The following is a 15,395-nucleotide window of genomic DNA, read 5'->3' as shown; positions in this document are numbered from 1 at the left end:
TGAACGTGTCCCACCCCCCCACCCACTCCCCGTTATTTTTTTTCTTGTCCATTCCTGTGGTCTTGCACAATCTAATGAGTGTTTTGAGGAACTCAGAGCTAAAGCACAAGGTAATACCACAAGGGGGTGGGTGACATAAAACTCACTGAGCTTGTTAAAATAATATTGCCGTGGTCCTTCAGCAGCCTAAAGGCCTTGTATAGAGCTGTTATTTAGCTGGGTGGTATTTGGTGCAAACCGAGACAGAGGCTCACTTCTACAGTGAGTTTATTGTTGGATTTTCAGTATATTGTTTGCGTAAATTCCCTAGACCAGCTCTCCCTTCTGAATAAGCCACATGGATCAAGTTTTATTCTGTTCCACACAAAGTTCACATCCTTTACTGGAATGAGTCATGCTTTAACTGAGTTTACTGTGAGGGAGGAAAGTGGGCTTTAAAATGTTACTCCTCCACCCTGCCTTAGTGAAGTATAACAGGATTATTAGTATGCTTGGCAGCTGCTGCTTATTATTTTCGCAGAACCTGGATATTTCTCAAAACAAGTATAAATTTGTTCTACTTGTGTTCAAGTGTGAATTTAATGCACAGTTTTAAACTTATAAGACAAAAAAGCTAATTTTTTTGTGGCTTTGTCTTCCCTAAGGCTCGCCTGCTACTGTAAAAGTGGATCTACCTTACCTCCCTGTGTTTTTTTTTTTTTCAGTTTTGGTAGAAGAGTGGCATTTTGTGACTTGTACCTGAAAGAGAAGGAGGATCTCTACCATTTTGTGTTCAGTGGCCCGTGCATGGCTATTACTGTTACACACAGGACACTTGTGGGCATTGACAGGTGAAAGTGCTTCTCAGGCCCATGTAACTCAAACGTAAGGCTGTCTCCAGCTTCTCTCAGGCAAGATGTATATAAAGCGGTGCCACTGTGCAGGAAGCAAATTTTGGTCCTCTGTGTCTATTTCTTTGTGCAGAGAGGTAACAGTCTTTTTCACCTCTGGTAGAGGGAGCTGCTCAGTGTGTGTCCGTAGTAGAGATTTTGCAGAAACCAGTCTCTGTACACAGCTACTGAAGATACCAGAACCAATTTTATTACTCGTCTTCCCTGCAGGAGTTCATTGATATCTCATGCAGTAATGGTTAATTTGACTCTTCATACCATCATCCTTTTTTATTTGTTTTTTGATTAGGGTTTTTTTGGGTGCTGGGGGAGGTGAGGGGTGGTAGGAGGGAGCAGGGTGGTGGTTTGCTCATTTAAGGAGTTAAGTCTCAAAATTGAGGAGGAGTGGCAGCCAATAGAAGAGAGCCGCTTAGGATTTTATTTTTGGCAGTAGGCCGGTTCACTTGACATGTAAGACCTTTCTTTCCTAGTCCTCTTGTTCCTGAGAGGTCTGAAAAGAGTTATGTTTCTCCCCTGAGCTTATGATTTTCTGTGATTGCTAAAATGGCAGGGGCATCATCTGTTCTTGTTCTACAGAAAAAACAGGGTTGGTTACCCATACCCACTACATTCCTAAACCCAGACTGCATAACTTCTATGGAGCCTGCAAAAGGATTTATTTTGATACTAATGCTTTTGAAGGAGAGCTTGAGGGAAGGAGGAGTAATTAAATGAACGCCCATGTTAGGTATTAGAAAGGACTTTACCTTTTAGGACGAGTGAAGTGAACGTTTGGTGACAACACTCATTTAATTAAATTTACGCCTCCACTTGATCTATATTTAACTACCACTGACTGTGGGTTTACTGATAAGTAATCATAATAGCTGGGAGGCTGGCAGTGCCTTGGTTGACCAGCCTGTCTCCTGTCCAGCTTGACTCTGACCAGACAGATTTTTCTCCTGTGTTTTACAGATGCTTCATTCAGTGGCACGCCACCTAGCTATGCGTATGATGCAGACCGTGCTGAAGAACAGAGGCGACATCATGATATGATGCCCTATATTGATGACTCGCCATCATCCTCACCCCATCTCAGTTCCAAGAGTCGGGGCAGCCGAGACACACTATCTTCAGGGTCTCTGGAATCTACAAAATCAGTGAGTCCTTTCCTGCCTTTTTGGAGTCAGCAAAGCCTTGTAGGCTTGCCAGGGGTGTAGACTGCTTTAACAGGGAGCAAAGACAAGGATTACCAGCACTGTAGGACAGATTACCTGACATCATATAGCAGTGCCTGATTGATATTGTGTATTTAAAGCTAAATTGAGGCTTCTAGCTGATGCTAAGCCTAAACTTTGGGATAAATGGTATGTGTATGATTTTTAAGCCTCAGTTTTTCACGCTTTGTGAATTTTAGTGGAGAGAATTGGTGATTAATTGATGTTGAGAGGGTCTCTAAATACCAGATATTTTGGAAAGGAGACTCTGGAACAAAACGTCTTGCAATATGATGTGCATGTAGGTTTGTCATTGCCTTTCATAATGGCAAGAGTTATTTTCAGGTAGGTTAAAGGCTTTGATAAAGCACTTTATCAAAGTGTAGAATATAAGATCTGTTTCCTTCACACTGTGAAAATGGAATAAGAGGAATTAAAACTGCCAGCTCTGAAGACTTTGGTGGGAGATGGCCGCTTCTTATAACAAATTTGACTAGTCACTAAATAGCTAGCTATGTAATCAAATATGGTAGATAAATAAAAAGTTCAGAAGAGACCACCTCGCCTGACCTGTGGTTTGATGTGGACCTTCAGCCTATCTTGCTTTATTTTTGCTTCAGTTTCAGTAGCATGTCTATAGTTTGGAACTTAAGGAAAATTTCTATTTTTGTTTTTACAATAGTCTTTGTAGAGAGTCTGCTGTTTGCCTTGGTAAATAACGATTGACTCTGCTGTCTTCATAGTCAAAAATATCTTAGTTTCAGCTTGAATTAATCTATTTGACTTTCAGTCTTTGTTTCTCTTTATCCTTTTGCTTCCTAGATCGTAGAACACTTCAATCCCAAGTTTCTGTTTCCCTGAATATCTTTGTCATCTACAAAATTTTGGTTTCCCCAAGCCATTCATAAAAATGCTCAATAGCATGAAGACAACTGTCACTTCCTTCCTACTGTATTTCTAAGAAAGTGTAGCCAAACAACCTTGGATTCCCACATTGTAAATGGCACTTTGAAATCTGTCATTTAACTGGTTTAACTTATGTGTTGGCTTTATACTGTTTTGTCCTCTTAATTAAGCTGTAATGGGAGAAGATGATAGATATTTTACAGATATCAGTGTACATGTAAATCAACACCATCAGCTTTATCAGACAGTTTTATTTATCTTGCATCAAAACAATTTCAAGAGTCTGACGAGTTCCACAAACCATTGCTACTTAGCATTCATTATCTACATCCTTTATGGGTTAGTGCCATATCATATGCTTCCTTAATTTTTGTAGGATGAATGTTAGATTAAGAAGCCTACTTGAGACAGTGTTCTTGTTCTTCTTTTTCATTTATAAAAATGCATTGTCAAGATCTCTTAAAGTATTATCAAGTACATATATTGTTGATGTTTGCTTAATTTTATTTGACTATAAAGTAGTATGGAATCTAGTTAGCTGCTTATGCTTTAGTCTGTTAACTCCGAGATGCTTTTTTATCTCTCAAGATGAGAATTCTTGTGATATGTAAGAGGCTTTTAATGAAGAAATGATCATTAGTAAATTCAAAAGCTCCAAGAACATTTTAATATTGACTTGAGATTTCCAGGTTATGTTTCTCAGGATGAAGGAAAAATGCTATGTGACTATGTATGGCTGAGACTTATCTTCAAAGAACCAGTTGTCATAGTGCCTGTGACTGGAGGCCTGGAAGAGACACTGCCGAATATTTAATCTTATTCTTTATTTGCTTGAATATTGCCTCATAAGCATTTAAGAGTAGTTAATTTCAAAGTGGCCTTAATAATGCTAGAAGGCTGCCTTTTTAAAAATAATTTTTAACATAAATGGCTGCTTTATTCTCTCTGACTATAAAAAGATGTTTTATGGCTTCCAAAAGAAAGAGGTGTTCTGATACAGATTAGACTTTTAATTGTGAACCTCAGCTGCTTCAATTGATCCTGTCTGTAATTAGTCCACAAATGACAATGCCACTCATGAAGGACAGTCCATGACAAGGAGGAAGAGACTAATTTATATATGGTTGCAGTATTTCCCAAACAAGTTAAACTTTCTGTCATTGTGAGTTGATAGATGACTTTTGCTGTAGTTACATTTTCAGCTGCAGTGGAAAAGACATCAGTAACAAAATTAAGTGTTAAATGCACTGTGCTGAGCCAAGCATATAAAATACGTTGGACCAGAAATACCAGGACGTATGTCTTTTCTGTTTTCTTTTTCACTACACTTGATTAGCAGAAAACATTTTCTTATTCACATGTGTTTGCTTTTATAGTTGTCTCCTTGCCCTTTTACTTCTTAGTGCCTGCAATTACTTCTGACAATTTTGGATTTTTGACCAGATTTTGACCTTTATGACCAGAGTCTAGAAGTCAGCAGCTAACTGTATGTAACAACAGAACACATGCACTATATACACCACTTCACAAAATATTAAGATTGTGAAATCATTCAGAAGTTGACTATGGTTATCCAGCCTTGCCTTGTGCCTGTAGCCTTGTCTTGAACCTTTGTGATAACTTTCAATTACGCAATCATGTCCTCATTTTTCTATGGGGGTTCTGCATTGCTCAGTGTATATAGAGAATGATGCTCACTGGATTCAATATTTTATCTCTAGAGCTATGTGTACACCTTATTTACAGGATACTGTGCAAACTCGGCTCTGAGTACAAAAGTACTCATTTCCTTTTGGGATGACCATTAACTCCAAATACAGTTGGAATGCTACAGAGGTCTTAATTATCCTTGTAATGTTCCTGTGAGATAAGGGGATGTTACGTTCACTAACCACAGGTAATCAAGGCAGACAGATCATAGGAAAAGCATCTGCTAGTTTTGAGTGCTTAATATGAGATGCATAATGTTCTGCAAACCCAGGTTCTGACTTTTAATGCAGTTTTCTTCACATTTAACATGGAAATCCCTTTAATTTCACTTGTGACCAAGAGTTAACAACACTCCAGTCAGGCGCCCAGCAAATGGAAAACATTGCGAACAATGATATTTTTTATTATTATTATTTTTATTTAAACGTAATTCTAAGTAATTCACTTAGACACAGATATAGCAGCATTCTATTGTGATGTTCATCTGCCTTATCCATGAGACCAGCCTTCCTCTTGGAGACTGCATTGTTGCTATCTGGATATCAAGGCTTTCTCTGGGTTTTGTATTTTTCTGCCAAGTGTTTGACTAAGTCCTTCCATCTCCTTAGAGCAGCTGTAGCCTTTGGTTGGATAGTGCATCAGGGTTCCACCTGGTCTACCCAGCCACCATAGAGGAAGTGCAGAGTGGCAAAAAGAGTGTCTCTTCCTAAAAGAGAGTGAAGGGATACCTCCTGGACTATTTGTTCAGGGGCTTCATGTTGTTCCCTCAGTGTTGTAGGGTGACCAACTCCCAGCACCTCATGTTCTGTGTTCCAGAAGGTTTGTGCTGTTCTACACCTTGTCATTTTGGATCTGTTCTCCAGTCCCGTCCCCCCCACCTGCGTCATATAAGCAGACTGAAGGATGCTGTCTGGTCTGCCTCCAAACTGTACCACTGCTGCCACCTCTTATGTATTCATATTCCACCTGCTATGTCTATTGCACAAACAACTGTTGCTATCTAAGGAGGGTGACAAGAGGTACACCAGCATTAGTTTTGTCTGTGACCCAGAGAGGACATAATCAACACGGGCGTTTGTAGTGTGGATCTCGGCATCCCCTGACTCATCATTTTTGTGGTAAGGAGGCCTTAACAAATGTTTGCATTGAGCAAGCTAGGTCGTACCCCCTCTTCTGGCTCTTCCAGAATCTCGTGCTGAGCTGCTGACGCACGTCCCGGCATAAAGCCAGGGCTTTTGCCAAACTTTGACTCTTGCTCTGAAGCAAGCCTACAGGGGAAAAAGGAGAAAGGAGAAGTAGGTTCCACTAATGCTTAAGTTGTTTGTTTATTTAACTTCAGAAGTGATGTAATTTTCCTGAACCTTGCTGTCTGTAACAGTTGAACTGCTGTGATTGAACTTTCCAAAAATTCTGGAAACCTGTCTTGGAAAATGTCAGCCCAAATGTTTGCCAAATAAGACAGTGCTGGTAGCTTCAGAAGGTGTCAGACAGTGTTTGTAATAGGTAGTGATAATTCACTTCCAGAAAGAGAGAGAACGTGTCTGTCAGTGGAGAAGATTCCTGGATAGAGTTAGAGGAGGACAGAGAGCTTGCTGCAGTATTCTTGGGGCACAGGAAAGTGTTGGGACAGTTGGAAAGTTAGTGACTGACATGCTTCACTAGAGAACAAGTATTGCCGAGAGTTGTGGAGCAGGTAGCTTGCAGCTTGGAGGCTAAAGAGAATGAGAGGATGAGAAGCTTTAGCCATTACGCTCCTGTTGCTGCTACTCACGTGGGGAGAGATTACAGTGGTGGGAAGGGTAGAAATAAGAAAGGCCTTTCAAGATCTGCTTGCTGACAAAGCCAGGCTCCAAGACGTGTGTGCAGCTGAGGGTGTGGGGCTGTGTGGAGGTGGGAGCAGGGCAGCCAGTGGAGAGACAAGGCTGGTTCCACACCCCAGGAAATGAGGAGAGTCACTTTTCCAGAGTTTAGAAGGTGAGTTTTGTGTCAAAACAGATTCTCCAATTCTTGTATTTATCATGCCCAGGGAGGCAGGAGTGCTAAAGCTGAGCGACTCCTACTTTCTGTTGTGTTTGGAGGGGAAATTCGCTGGTACTTAGAGATTTCCAGGTAGAATGTCTCTTCCCTTTTCTGCTGTGCAGCCCATGGTTGGTGCAGCATTGGCAGCTATTGCCGCTCCTCAGTCCAGATTCTTTTGTTCTCACTATCTTCCAGCTACGTGACAAGCAGAGCTGTGGCAGAACAGGTTGTAGACTTTTCTCCTAGCTTGGTCCCAATGGGGTCCAGAAAAGTTGACCTCTGAAGCTATATCAATAAATGGGATTACTGCTCTGCTTAGTACTACCGCTACTGGCTTGTCCTTCCCTCTCCAGCATTCCAAATCCTTCTGCTTTCTTCCTCTCAGTATTTGGTTTTGTTTGTTTTTGTTGTTTTACTGTCACTTTCCCCTCACCGCCCCCAACAGATGCAACTTTTCCTTTTTATTCTCCAAAGCTTTGCTCCTTAAGGGTTCTGCCTGGATGTACAGCCCTTCCTGAGGAGAGCTGGCACACCAGTACTGATGTTATAAATAATGTTGGCTCCTCTCCCTGCTCCTTCCCCTCCCTGCATGGAGCACAATTGGCTTGATTACAGAATTTGCCCTGTTTAATATCACCAAGACAAAGAGACACCTCCAGCCTGTTTAGCAGAAGCTTTCAAAGATATTTACACTTTAAAAATTGAAATGAATAGTTTTTCTCTTTTGTAGGCTGTCAGCTTCTCTATGAGATTCTGAGCTGTCCTTACGGGAAACCGCTCCTTTGAACACATTCATTGCACAGCATATGAACACACTGTACCAAAGGAAGGTCTGAGAGTTAAAGTGCCTTTTATACACCCACTTTGAGTCACTGATTCTCGTTACAGAGCTGTGCCGGCAGCAACCACTTTGCAAAATCTTATGTGCTGTGGTTTTTAGATTCTTAATCTATGTTCTTCTAACATTTGCAAGAAAACAATTATTGCCGTTAATTTAAACAACAACCAGAAGCCCCAAGTTCTTTAAACAGAGTAAGGAAGAGCTGAATCTGTCTAATCCTTGGAGCTGGTGTATCTCAGGCTTGCAGTAATTGAATACAACATGCAATGCCAACCTGGTTAGTAAACTAAAGTACTTAGGCTGACAAGCTGTAAACACATTCAAAACAGCCATGGCTCGGGGCCAGCATATGCGCGCTCTCTAATATCTTCAGTGCTTCTAACCGCTCTAACTGGCCTTGGTTCAGGTCGCAAGATTGTGCTTATGACTGCAACTCAGTCTTTCAGTTTTTAAGTCTTTGGAATAGCAAGAAGCACCACCTAGTTGAGAAGAAAACACCAGAACCTTATAGGCATGAGAAATCTGTGAAACTTCCTTTATACAGCTTTCCACCTTCCTTTTTATGTTGGTGTTGGTTTTGTTTTGTTTTGTTTTGTTTTTTAATGTAGTTCACGAGGAGTGGGAGCAGAGCACTGATTTCTTGCTTACTTGTTCATAACTGGCTGGGTGTTGAGTCCTCACAACTCCCATGGCAGACAGACAGGAATGCTCTGGCTGCTGCCCCGTGATAGTCTTGTAAGACAGATTTATTCTGAAATGTGTGGTTCAGGAGGTAGCCAAAAGATGGAAAGGCAATGGAGAAAGGCTAGAAATGGATGCTGGCATCAAAGAGGTAGGGACAGAGTCAGAACATGAAATACTAGTCAGACTTGTACAAGTAAAATACAGGCTAACCAGGCTGGGTAGGAAGCATGGGACGGACTGCTGACCACCTGGCACTCCCTGCTGAGTGGCTCGAGTTTGCCAATACAGGCTGCTCCCCACATCCTGCTGGGAACACCCCATCTGCACTTTGGTTAATAGGTGTATTTTCCCCTAGCTAATGTGGTCTGGTAGATGTGGCACCAGCTCCTCCCCTTGCCACAAGCAGCTCAAAGATTTGTGAGTGCTTGCTTCTTGCCAGGGTAAGGGAAAAGAGTCCTCAGCCTTGGCAGATTTCCCTGAACCAGTGGGGAGCTTGATACCTACGCCTGGGATGTTCCCTCTCTTAGCTGCCCTTCTGCCTGGAGTGGAGCAGCCAGCGAGGCTGTTGTGGTCGCAGTGTTGCTCTTTCTTTCCCTTTTTTGTCAGATACGAGCAAAGCAGAAAATGCCCTTGGCACTGGGTGCATCACATCTTGGCTTGCTGTAAGGGTAGAGTGGAAGGACAGTCTCGCAGTATCTCTGCCTGCTAATTGCTCTGTCTTGTTTTGGGTGAGCAGGTGAGCCTGTTCCCAATTCTGTAAGTGAGGAATGTTGTAATACCAAATAATAAACCTGCTCCTCTTTGCCCTGATGTTGGCACCAGCTCCCAGTGAATTTCTCAGTCCTGGAGTACGTTTCATAACAAGTGTGACTTAAAAAGCACCCTGAGGCTGAAGAAGCACAGGGGCTGTTTTCCAGATGTTCATCTAGCAGCAAGAGATGCTGCTCAGCACAGCCCCAGATGACATTGTCGGAAAAGGCTTCCCTCAGCAGGAAACTCTTGTCAGGGCACTGGCTCTCAGGAGGAAAGAGAGAATGGCAGCACAATGCAGACAGCAGCGCCCTGGCGTCATATTGATCCCTGACACAGCAGGAGCAGCAGGAGCTCATCTTTTCACATATAAGGAATCTGTATGTAAATTTGAAGTACTGCATTGGAGACCTTGTAATATGTGATGTGATTGTTGCCTAAACTCCCCTGAGGGTTTCTTCAGCAACTGCTGCACTGTAGCTTAAAGCAGTCAGGCCCTGCCCTGTCTGGCTGCGTCTGAGGCTAGTTTTGCAAGCATCACGCTTGGAAAATGCTTCTATTAAAAAGGGTTAGGACAATACCGTGGACTTTGCAAAGTGACCTTGTGGTAATGGCCAGGAAGGAAGGCCTCTAGTGTGTCCTGGGAGATGTTTGTCTCTCTGAAAGCACATCTCTCTTAAAGAGAGAAAATTAACATTCAGGCAGAAAATGCTGTCTCTGTCAGCTGACGGTGCTCAGCAAGAACTGGCTTGTAAATTAAAGCTTTTATTTGTGAAGAGGAAAACTGTTCTCAGTGCTACAAGGAAAACTGTTGTGCCACTGTCGTGATGGGAAAGTTTGAATCATTTAAATAACTTGTCATTGTGTACTGCTCTTTACAGATGTTGCAAACATACCCAGATGGTTTTTAAATCCTCACCTCCTCCAAGACAACCTGCTAAAGATAATAATAGTACTGTGTCAATATTGACCAGTGACCTCATCCTCAGCAGCAGGGGCTTTGGAGCACTGTTAGTTTTTCTCAATGCTTCTTTGTGAAGCTGCATTTTTCTTTTGTAAGTGTTGTAAGAAATCTTTGGAAACCAAGAGGTATTGTGTTTTTCTTGCAGAAGGACTGCTACATCCCTGTCTCTTGGAAGAAGGCAATCTGTGTTAAACATATTGGGGCTGTCTTGATTACGTGTACGTACCATGCCTTACAAAATGGTCTATGAGGTGAACATCCAGGCAGTACTGATACAGAAATCATAAGGAATGGTCATAAAATTGTTTCACCTTTCTGTCTGAGCTGTAACAGCCAGTCGCACAGGTGCTCTGTAGATGCATAGAATCTGTTGCAGCTTTCGTTTTTACCGTGTAGTTTGTCACTGGTGTTTTTCTGAAATCTTCTGAACACGACTGCCGAATTACAAATTCCTAGCTTCTTTGAGATGCCCTTTCAAGATTTTAAAAGGCTCTGTGGTTCTTACTGAACCTTACTGAAGGGTGAGATACAAAGACAAGTTCTTCTTTCCATGTTGTACCTGATGTGTGTGTAAATTCTACTCATTTCCTTAGAACAGCTTCTGTCTGCCACTTTTATTTAAGAGGTGATGGTGGTATTTGACACCTCAAAAATTTTTTATGAAGTAGTTGCTGCAAGGTCTTTTAGCTTAGAAAATAGCTTGTGAAATTTAATGAAAGCATGCAAAAACCAGGATGGTTATTGGTGAGACTGAATCCAGAAATATCTGGGAGCGTGAGGATCCGCTTCTTTATTCATGTGGTGCGTAGGCTCAAAATCACACTCAGAATGTGATAGTTACTGTAACTTACCTATAGCCAAGATACCTTCTCTCCATAATGAACCTCAAGGATACATCTCCTGGGTTCAAAGCAGAGGACCCTAAATTAAATGTAGCTTTTTTTATCAGCTATAGGGCTTTCTGTTCAGTCAATAGAGTGGAGCATACTGCTATGTTTCCTGATCCTCCTGCTGCTGAAATCAATAGCTGAATATTCTTCTGGATGTTAAGAGGAGTACGATGGAGCCTGAAAAGACCTACCTAAAGCCCTTGAAAAGTATCTGCCCTTTCAGATCCAGCTACTGACTCTATTGTTAGAGACGTTTGACAACATGAAAGGTTGCAAGAATTGTAAAAAGCCATTTCTGTGAATGACAGAAATAAAAAGAATGGGAAATAGGATTTTGTAAAAGGGGGTGTTTCTCATTATTTATAACCTCCATTGTTCGGCTACACTTTTTTCAGAGTTTATGGAATACTCAATTTAATTTTATCAGGTTAAATATTTTTCAGGTAACAGTTTGAGAGGAAAGATAATTGAAATTCAACAGAGGGGATTACTGCTTCTCTTAACATGTGATGTTAGTCTTCTCTTGATGTGTACATTTGCCCATGAATGTGGGGGTTTTTGGTTTTTTTTCTCTCTTTCTTCAGTTGCTTTGGTTAAGAACTCCTTCATGGAATCCCAATAAGAAAACCAGCATGTGCGTTCCAAGCAGTGCTGATTATTCCATCCTCTAACTAAAAATAGACATTGTGCAAGCTGGCACTGAAAAATAATTTAGTGAATAGTAGAGAGTGGGAGAAAGAACAGCCATCTTAACAGCAATGTCAGGCTGTAACTGCTGTATATTCATGTGCATCTGTGTAGATGCAGGGGAAGTGATCCTGTCTGCATAGAGAAACATGGCTTTGGAATAAGATCATAGGGGACTCTTGTGGGAGGAAAGTGAAAATTGCACATAACCAAGAGTCCCTAAGATTTGTTTAGGAGAATAACTTCTGATTTTTAAGTTCTGTGTTTTGTGAAGAAGTCTGGGCGTCTAATTGAGGCACCAAAGTTGGATGACTAAAGCTAACACCTGTAAATAATCTAAGTGAAATCAGTTGCTGGTAAATAAAAATTCATTTAATGTTTTGTGTTTTTCTAGAAACAGGACACTGAGCACAGGTGGGGGTTTTGTTTCGTTGCTGTTTTTAGTCTCAAAGTAAACCAAAATCCCAAGTATGCTGTGGTCCGCCGAATGATATCTTTTACTCTCCATCCTCATTCTTGTTTTTTTTCTCTTCCTCCCCCTTTTTCTTCTTTTTTTTTTTTAATTTTATTTTTCTGTTTTCTCCTTAACAACCTTTTTGTAGAGTGAGCCAGACCTGGAGAAAGGCCTGGAGATGAGAAAATGGGTCCTGTCAGGAATCCTAGCCAGTGAGGAAACCTACCTGAGCCACCTGGAAGCTCTGCTGCTGGTAAGTGCTGGTGGCAGATACCATTTCAAACACTGGTACTTGAATTTTCACTGCTGCTTCCATCCAAAGTTGCCCAGAACTTCACATACCATGGGTTACAAGTTGCTGGGTGCAAAGGGTACCTGTTACTCCTTTCCTCCATTAGAGAAAGAGAGGCTTAAAGAAAGGGCTGGATATGGCACAACCAGGGAGTTACTAGTGTGGTAGTATCCAGGAGCCCTGTTTTTCAGTGTCCTGTGCTAATTATTTGACACGGTGCTGTACAGTTGGACAGAGATTAAGGAAATGGAGTGCAAAGGGATTTATATTGCACCATTAATATCCTGGGAAAAATCTACCTACCAGGAGTGGCTGATCCCCATGAGAGAACTTGTTAATGTCTAGCTTTCGGGATTTGTGTGAATGCAAATATCAGTTATTAATAGGATGAAAAACAACTCTCTGGAGGGATGTGTTGCAATGTGGCAAGGGTGAATGTACTTGGTTTGCATGATAACCATTTCCTTCTTTCCTCATTTCAGCCTATGAAGCCTTTGAAAGCAGCTGCCACCACCTCTCAGCCTGTGCTGACTAGTCAGCAGATTGAGACAATATTCTTCAAAGTGCCTGAGCTCTATGAGATTCACAAAGAATTCTATGATGGGCTCTTTCCCCGAGTGCAGCAGTGGAGCCACCAGCAACGTGTAGGGGACCTCTTCCAAAAGCTGGTGAGTCAGCTACCAACACCAAAATTTCTGTTACCTCTCATTCATCTCACAGGTGCTGGTAAAATTCCCTTTGGTGCCTATGCATAGACCGAAGGGATGAAAGCCCATAGCTGAGTTAGATGAGAGGCTTCTAGCTTTGCCGCTGCAGTGAAGGGCCTACAGCAAAAGTGTCTGTTTAAAGACTCCAGCAAGCTCTGCTACTAATACAAATACAATTTCACAGAAATCTCACATCTCCAGGGTGTCTGCAGTGTCATCAAACCATTTGCTTTAGAGGAAGATGGGAGAATAGCAGTGTTGAAAAGTATACTTTTTAACACCGACAGCTAAGTGTTTCTCATTGTGGCTGAACTCCCTCACTTCCTTCTCTCTCTGGTGCTTTCCTCTATCTTGTGCTGATTTCCTCTGTTTTATGGTCATCACCTTTGGCTTTGCTTCTCTACCGCCATCCTGGCCTTGATACTCCTCTTGCTGCTGCTGTGCTGATGCGGTCAACCTGCTGCTGAGAATCCTCCAAGCAACCACTACAAAATTCTCTGAGTTCAGAAAAGGACAAAGACATATACAGCGTATTCCTGAGGCTGAATTAAAATTGCTGAGTTTCTGAGCCAGATGACGAATTGTTTGCATTCTATGAGATTCCTTTGGCCCCTTTAGCCTCTCCCCTAGCATGTGCAGAGAGCAAAGGATTAAAGGAGCTGTTTTTTCCTTTTTAGAAAAGAAAAGAATTTCTGCATTCCTGGGGTGCCTCTGATTCTCAGGCTAGGAGTGACATTCCAGTGAGGGGTTTATTGGATGGGGAGTGTGCTTTACCAAGGTCATTCAGTTGTTAGCAGCTGTGTAGCCCAGCACCAGCCCCATACCCTATGGAGCAGGGGAAGATGGGCCTGGCTGGAAGATGATGTTTTCCATCCACACCAGCAGCTCAAGATCAAAATATGGGAATCAGCTTTTCACTGCCAGCATGTTTTAGCCAGGAGGGGTCAAGTTGGTGTCTTGGTGAGTAGTTCATGGTATGCAATTTGAGCAACTGGTTTAAGAAGACAAAACCACCTGCTGCTGGTTGCTGAAGCAAAGATCCAGAAGGCTGCTGAAAGTGGAAGCCTCACAAACTGTATTGAAAGTGTAGTGCAGCAGTGAAGATAATACTAATTGAAGAAGACCTGAATATATTCCTTACCACTGCTGGCTGTCAAGCAAGCTTTGACTCACCGTACAGCTACTTAGCCTTTGTTTAAGAACATTTCTTGCTGATGGGTGGTCGGAGGTTCAGGAGTTAAGCCCTTCTGGCACTCTGTTTTTATGTTTCCCCGATGTTTGTGCATTTGTAACAGAATTGTTGATTTTGTTGGATTCCTATTGGAAGCAAAGGAGCGAATTGCCCTCGTGCAGGAAGCTTTGAGCTAGCTTAGCAGTTTCAGTGTCTGGTTTGGTACAGTGTCAGTGGGAATTGTGAACTCTTTGCTCAATGAGATAAAGCTAATAATTCTTGGCAGGCAGTGGGAGGCAGCTAAAGGAGAGAGACAGCAAGAACACCAGGCATCACAAGACATCTTTACAGGATGTACATCAAATCTTTTGGAGCAGACTGTTTACTTGTGGTCATGTTGTGCAATCTGATGATAAACACTGGAATCCTTGTTATTATCCTGTGATCCCTGGGGACATTAATTTTCTTTAATATCATGCAAAACAAAGCACCGTAGATTGAAGTTCTAGAAGTGCATGCAAGGAGTCCTAGAATTTCATATAGTCTGGCACAAAGTACAGTCCATTTGCAACATCAGTGACTGTTATTCCACCTTTTTCCTGTTGAAACTAAGGAAAAGAAAAAAAGATGCTATGCATGTGGGAGTGAAATATGCTTCTCAGTTTTGGGAATATTTTGTCTATTTTCTTAATAAGTAGAAAGGAAACACTTTAGAACTGTTTTTAGAAATGAAGAAATATTTAGCAAATATTATCATTGATGGTTTTCAGGAATGGAAAAAATTTTAACCAGAAGCCAATTATTTCTACCAAAGCTTGTTTAACTTTCAATGTGTTCTTTTCAGTTGAAAAAGAGAAAACTTAAACCAGCATGAAAACTGTACATGAGCATTATTGCTTTGATTGGAAGCTCAGTTTTCAATGAAAAAGATGTTTTCATGGCAGCATGTTTAGAAGAGGAAAATGAAAGCTTAGAAAAGACTGTTCATGAGTTAGCAGGAAATGAAAGAGCCACACAGGAATGGAGAAACTTTAAAGATCTGCTGTGTTATCTGGCATCATCCAAATCCGAATGTCATAAGCCCTGCTTCTTCACGAAATTGTGCCCCAGTGGCAAAACCAGATTTTATTCTCTCCAGACTGTTGGGGTCAGGTCATCCCTGGCATAAGTGAGCGCAGTTTCCTTCAGCTTCAGCCATAACCGTGTTATTTTGTATGAGGGTTGAGATTGGTTC

At 41.7% G+C, this 15,395-nt stretch overlaps 1 protein-coding gene across 1 annotated transcript in view; it reads left to right on the top strand.

Moving 5' to 3' along the window:
- The window catches only part of BCR (BCR activator of RhoGEF and GTPase), a 106,200-nt gene that overhangs the window by 48,366 nt on the left and 42,439 nt on the right, over positions 1 to 15,395 (top strand). Inside the window, exons 2-4 of the mRNA XM_063351086.1 lie at positions 1,845 to 2,029; positions 12,140 to 12,244; positions 12,766 to 12,951. Of these exons, the coding sequence (XP_063207156.1) occupies positions 1,845 to 2,029; positions 12,140 to 12,244; positions 12,766 to 12,951 (476 nt within the window). The remainder of the gene's footprint in view (positions 1 to 1,844; positions 2,030 to 12,139; positions 12,245 to 12,765; positions 12,952 to 15,395) is intronic.

The sequence above is a fragment of the Chroicocephalus ridibundus genome, chromosome 13, assembly GCF_963924245.1.
Source record: "Chroicocephalus ridibundus chromosome 13, bChrRid1.1, whole genome shotgun sequence".
NCBI lineage: Eukaryota > Metazoa > Chordata > Aves > Charadriiformes > Laridae > Chroicocephalus > Chroicocephalus ridibundus.
This window is presented reverse-complemented; position numbering and strand designations above follow the sequence as displayed.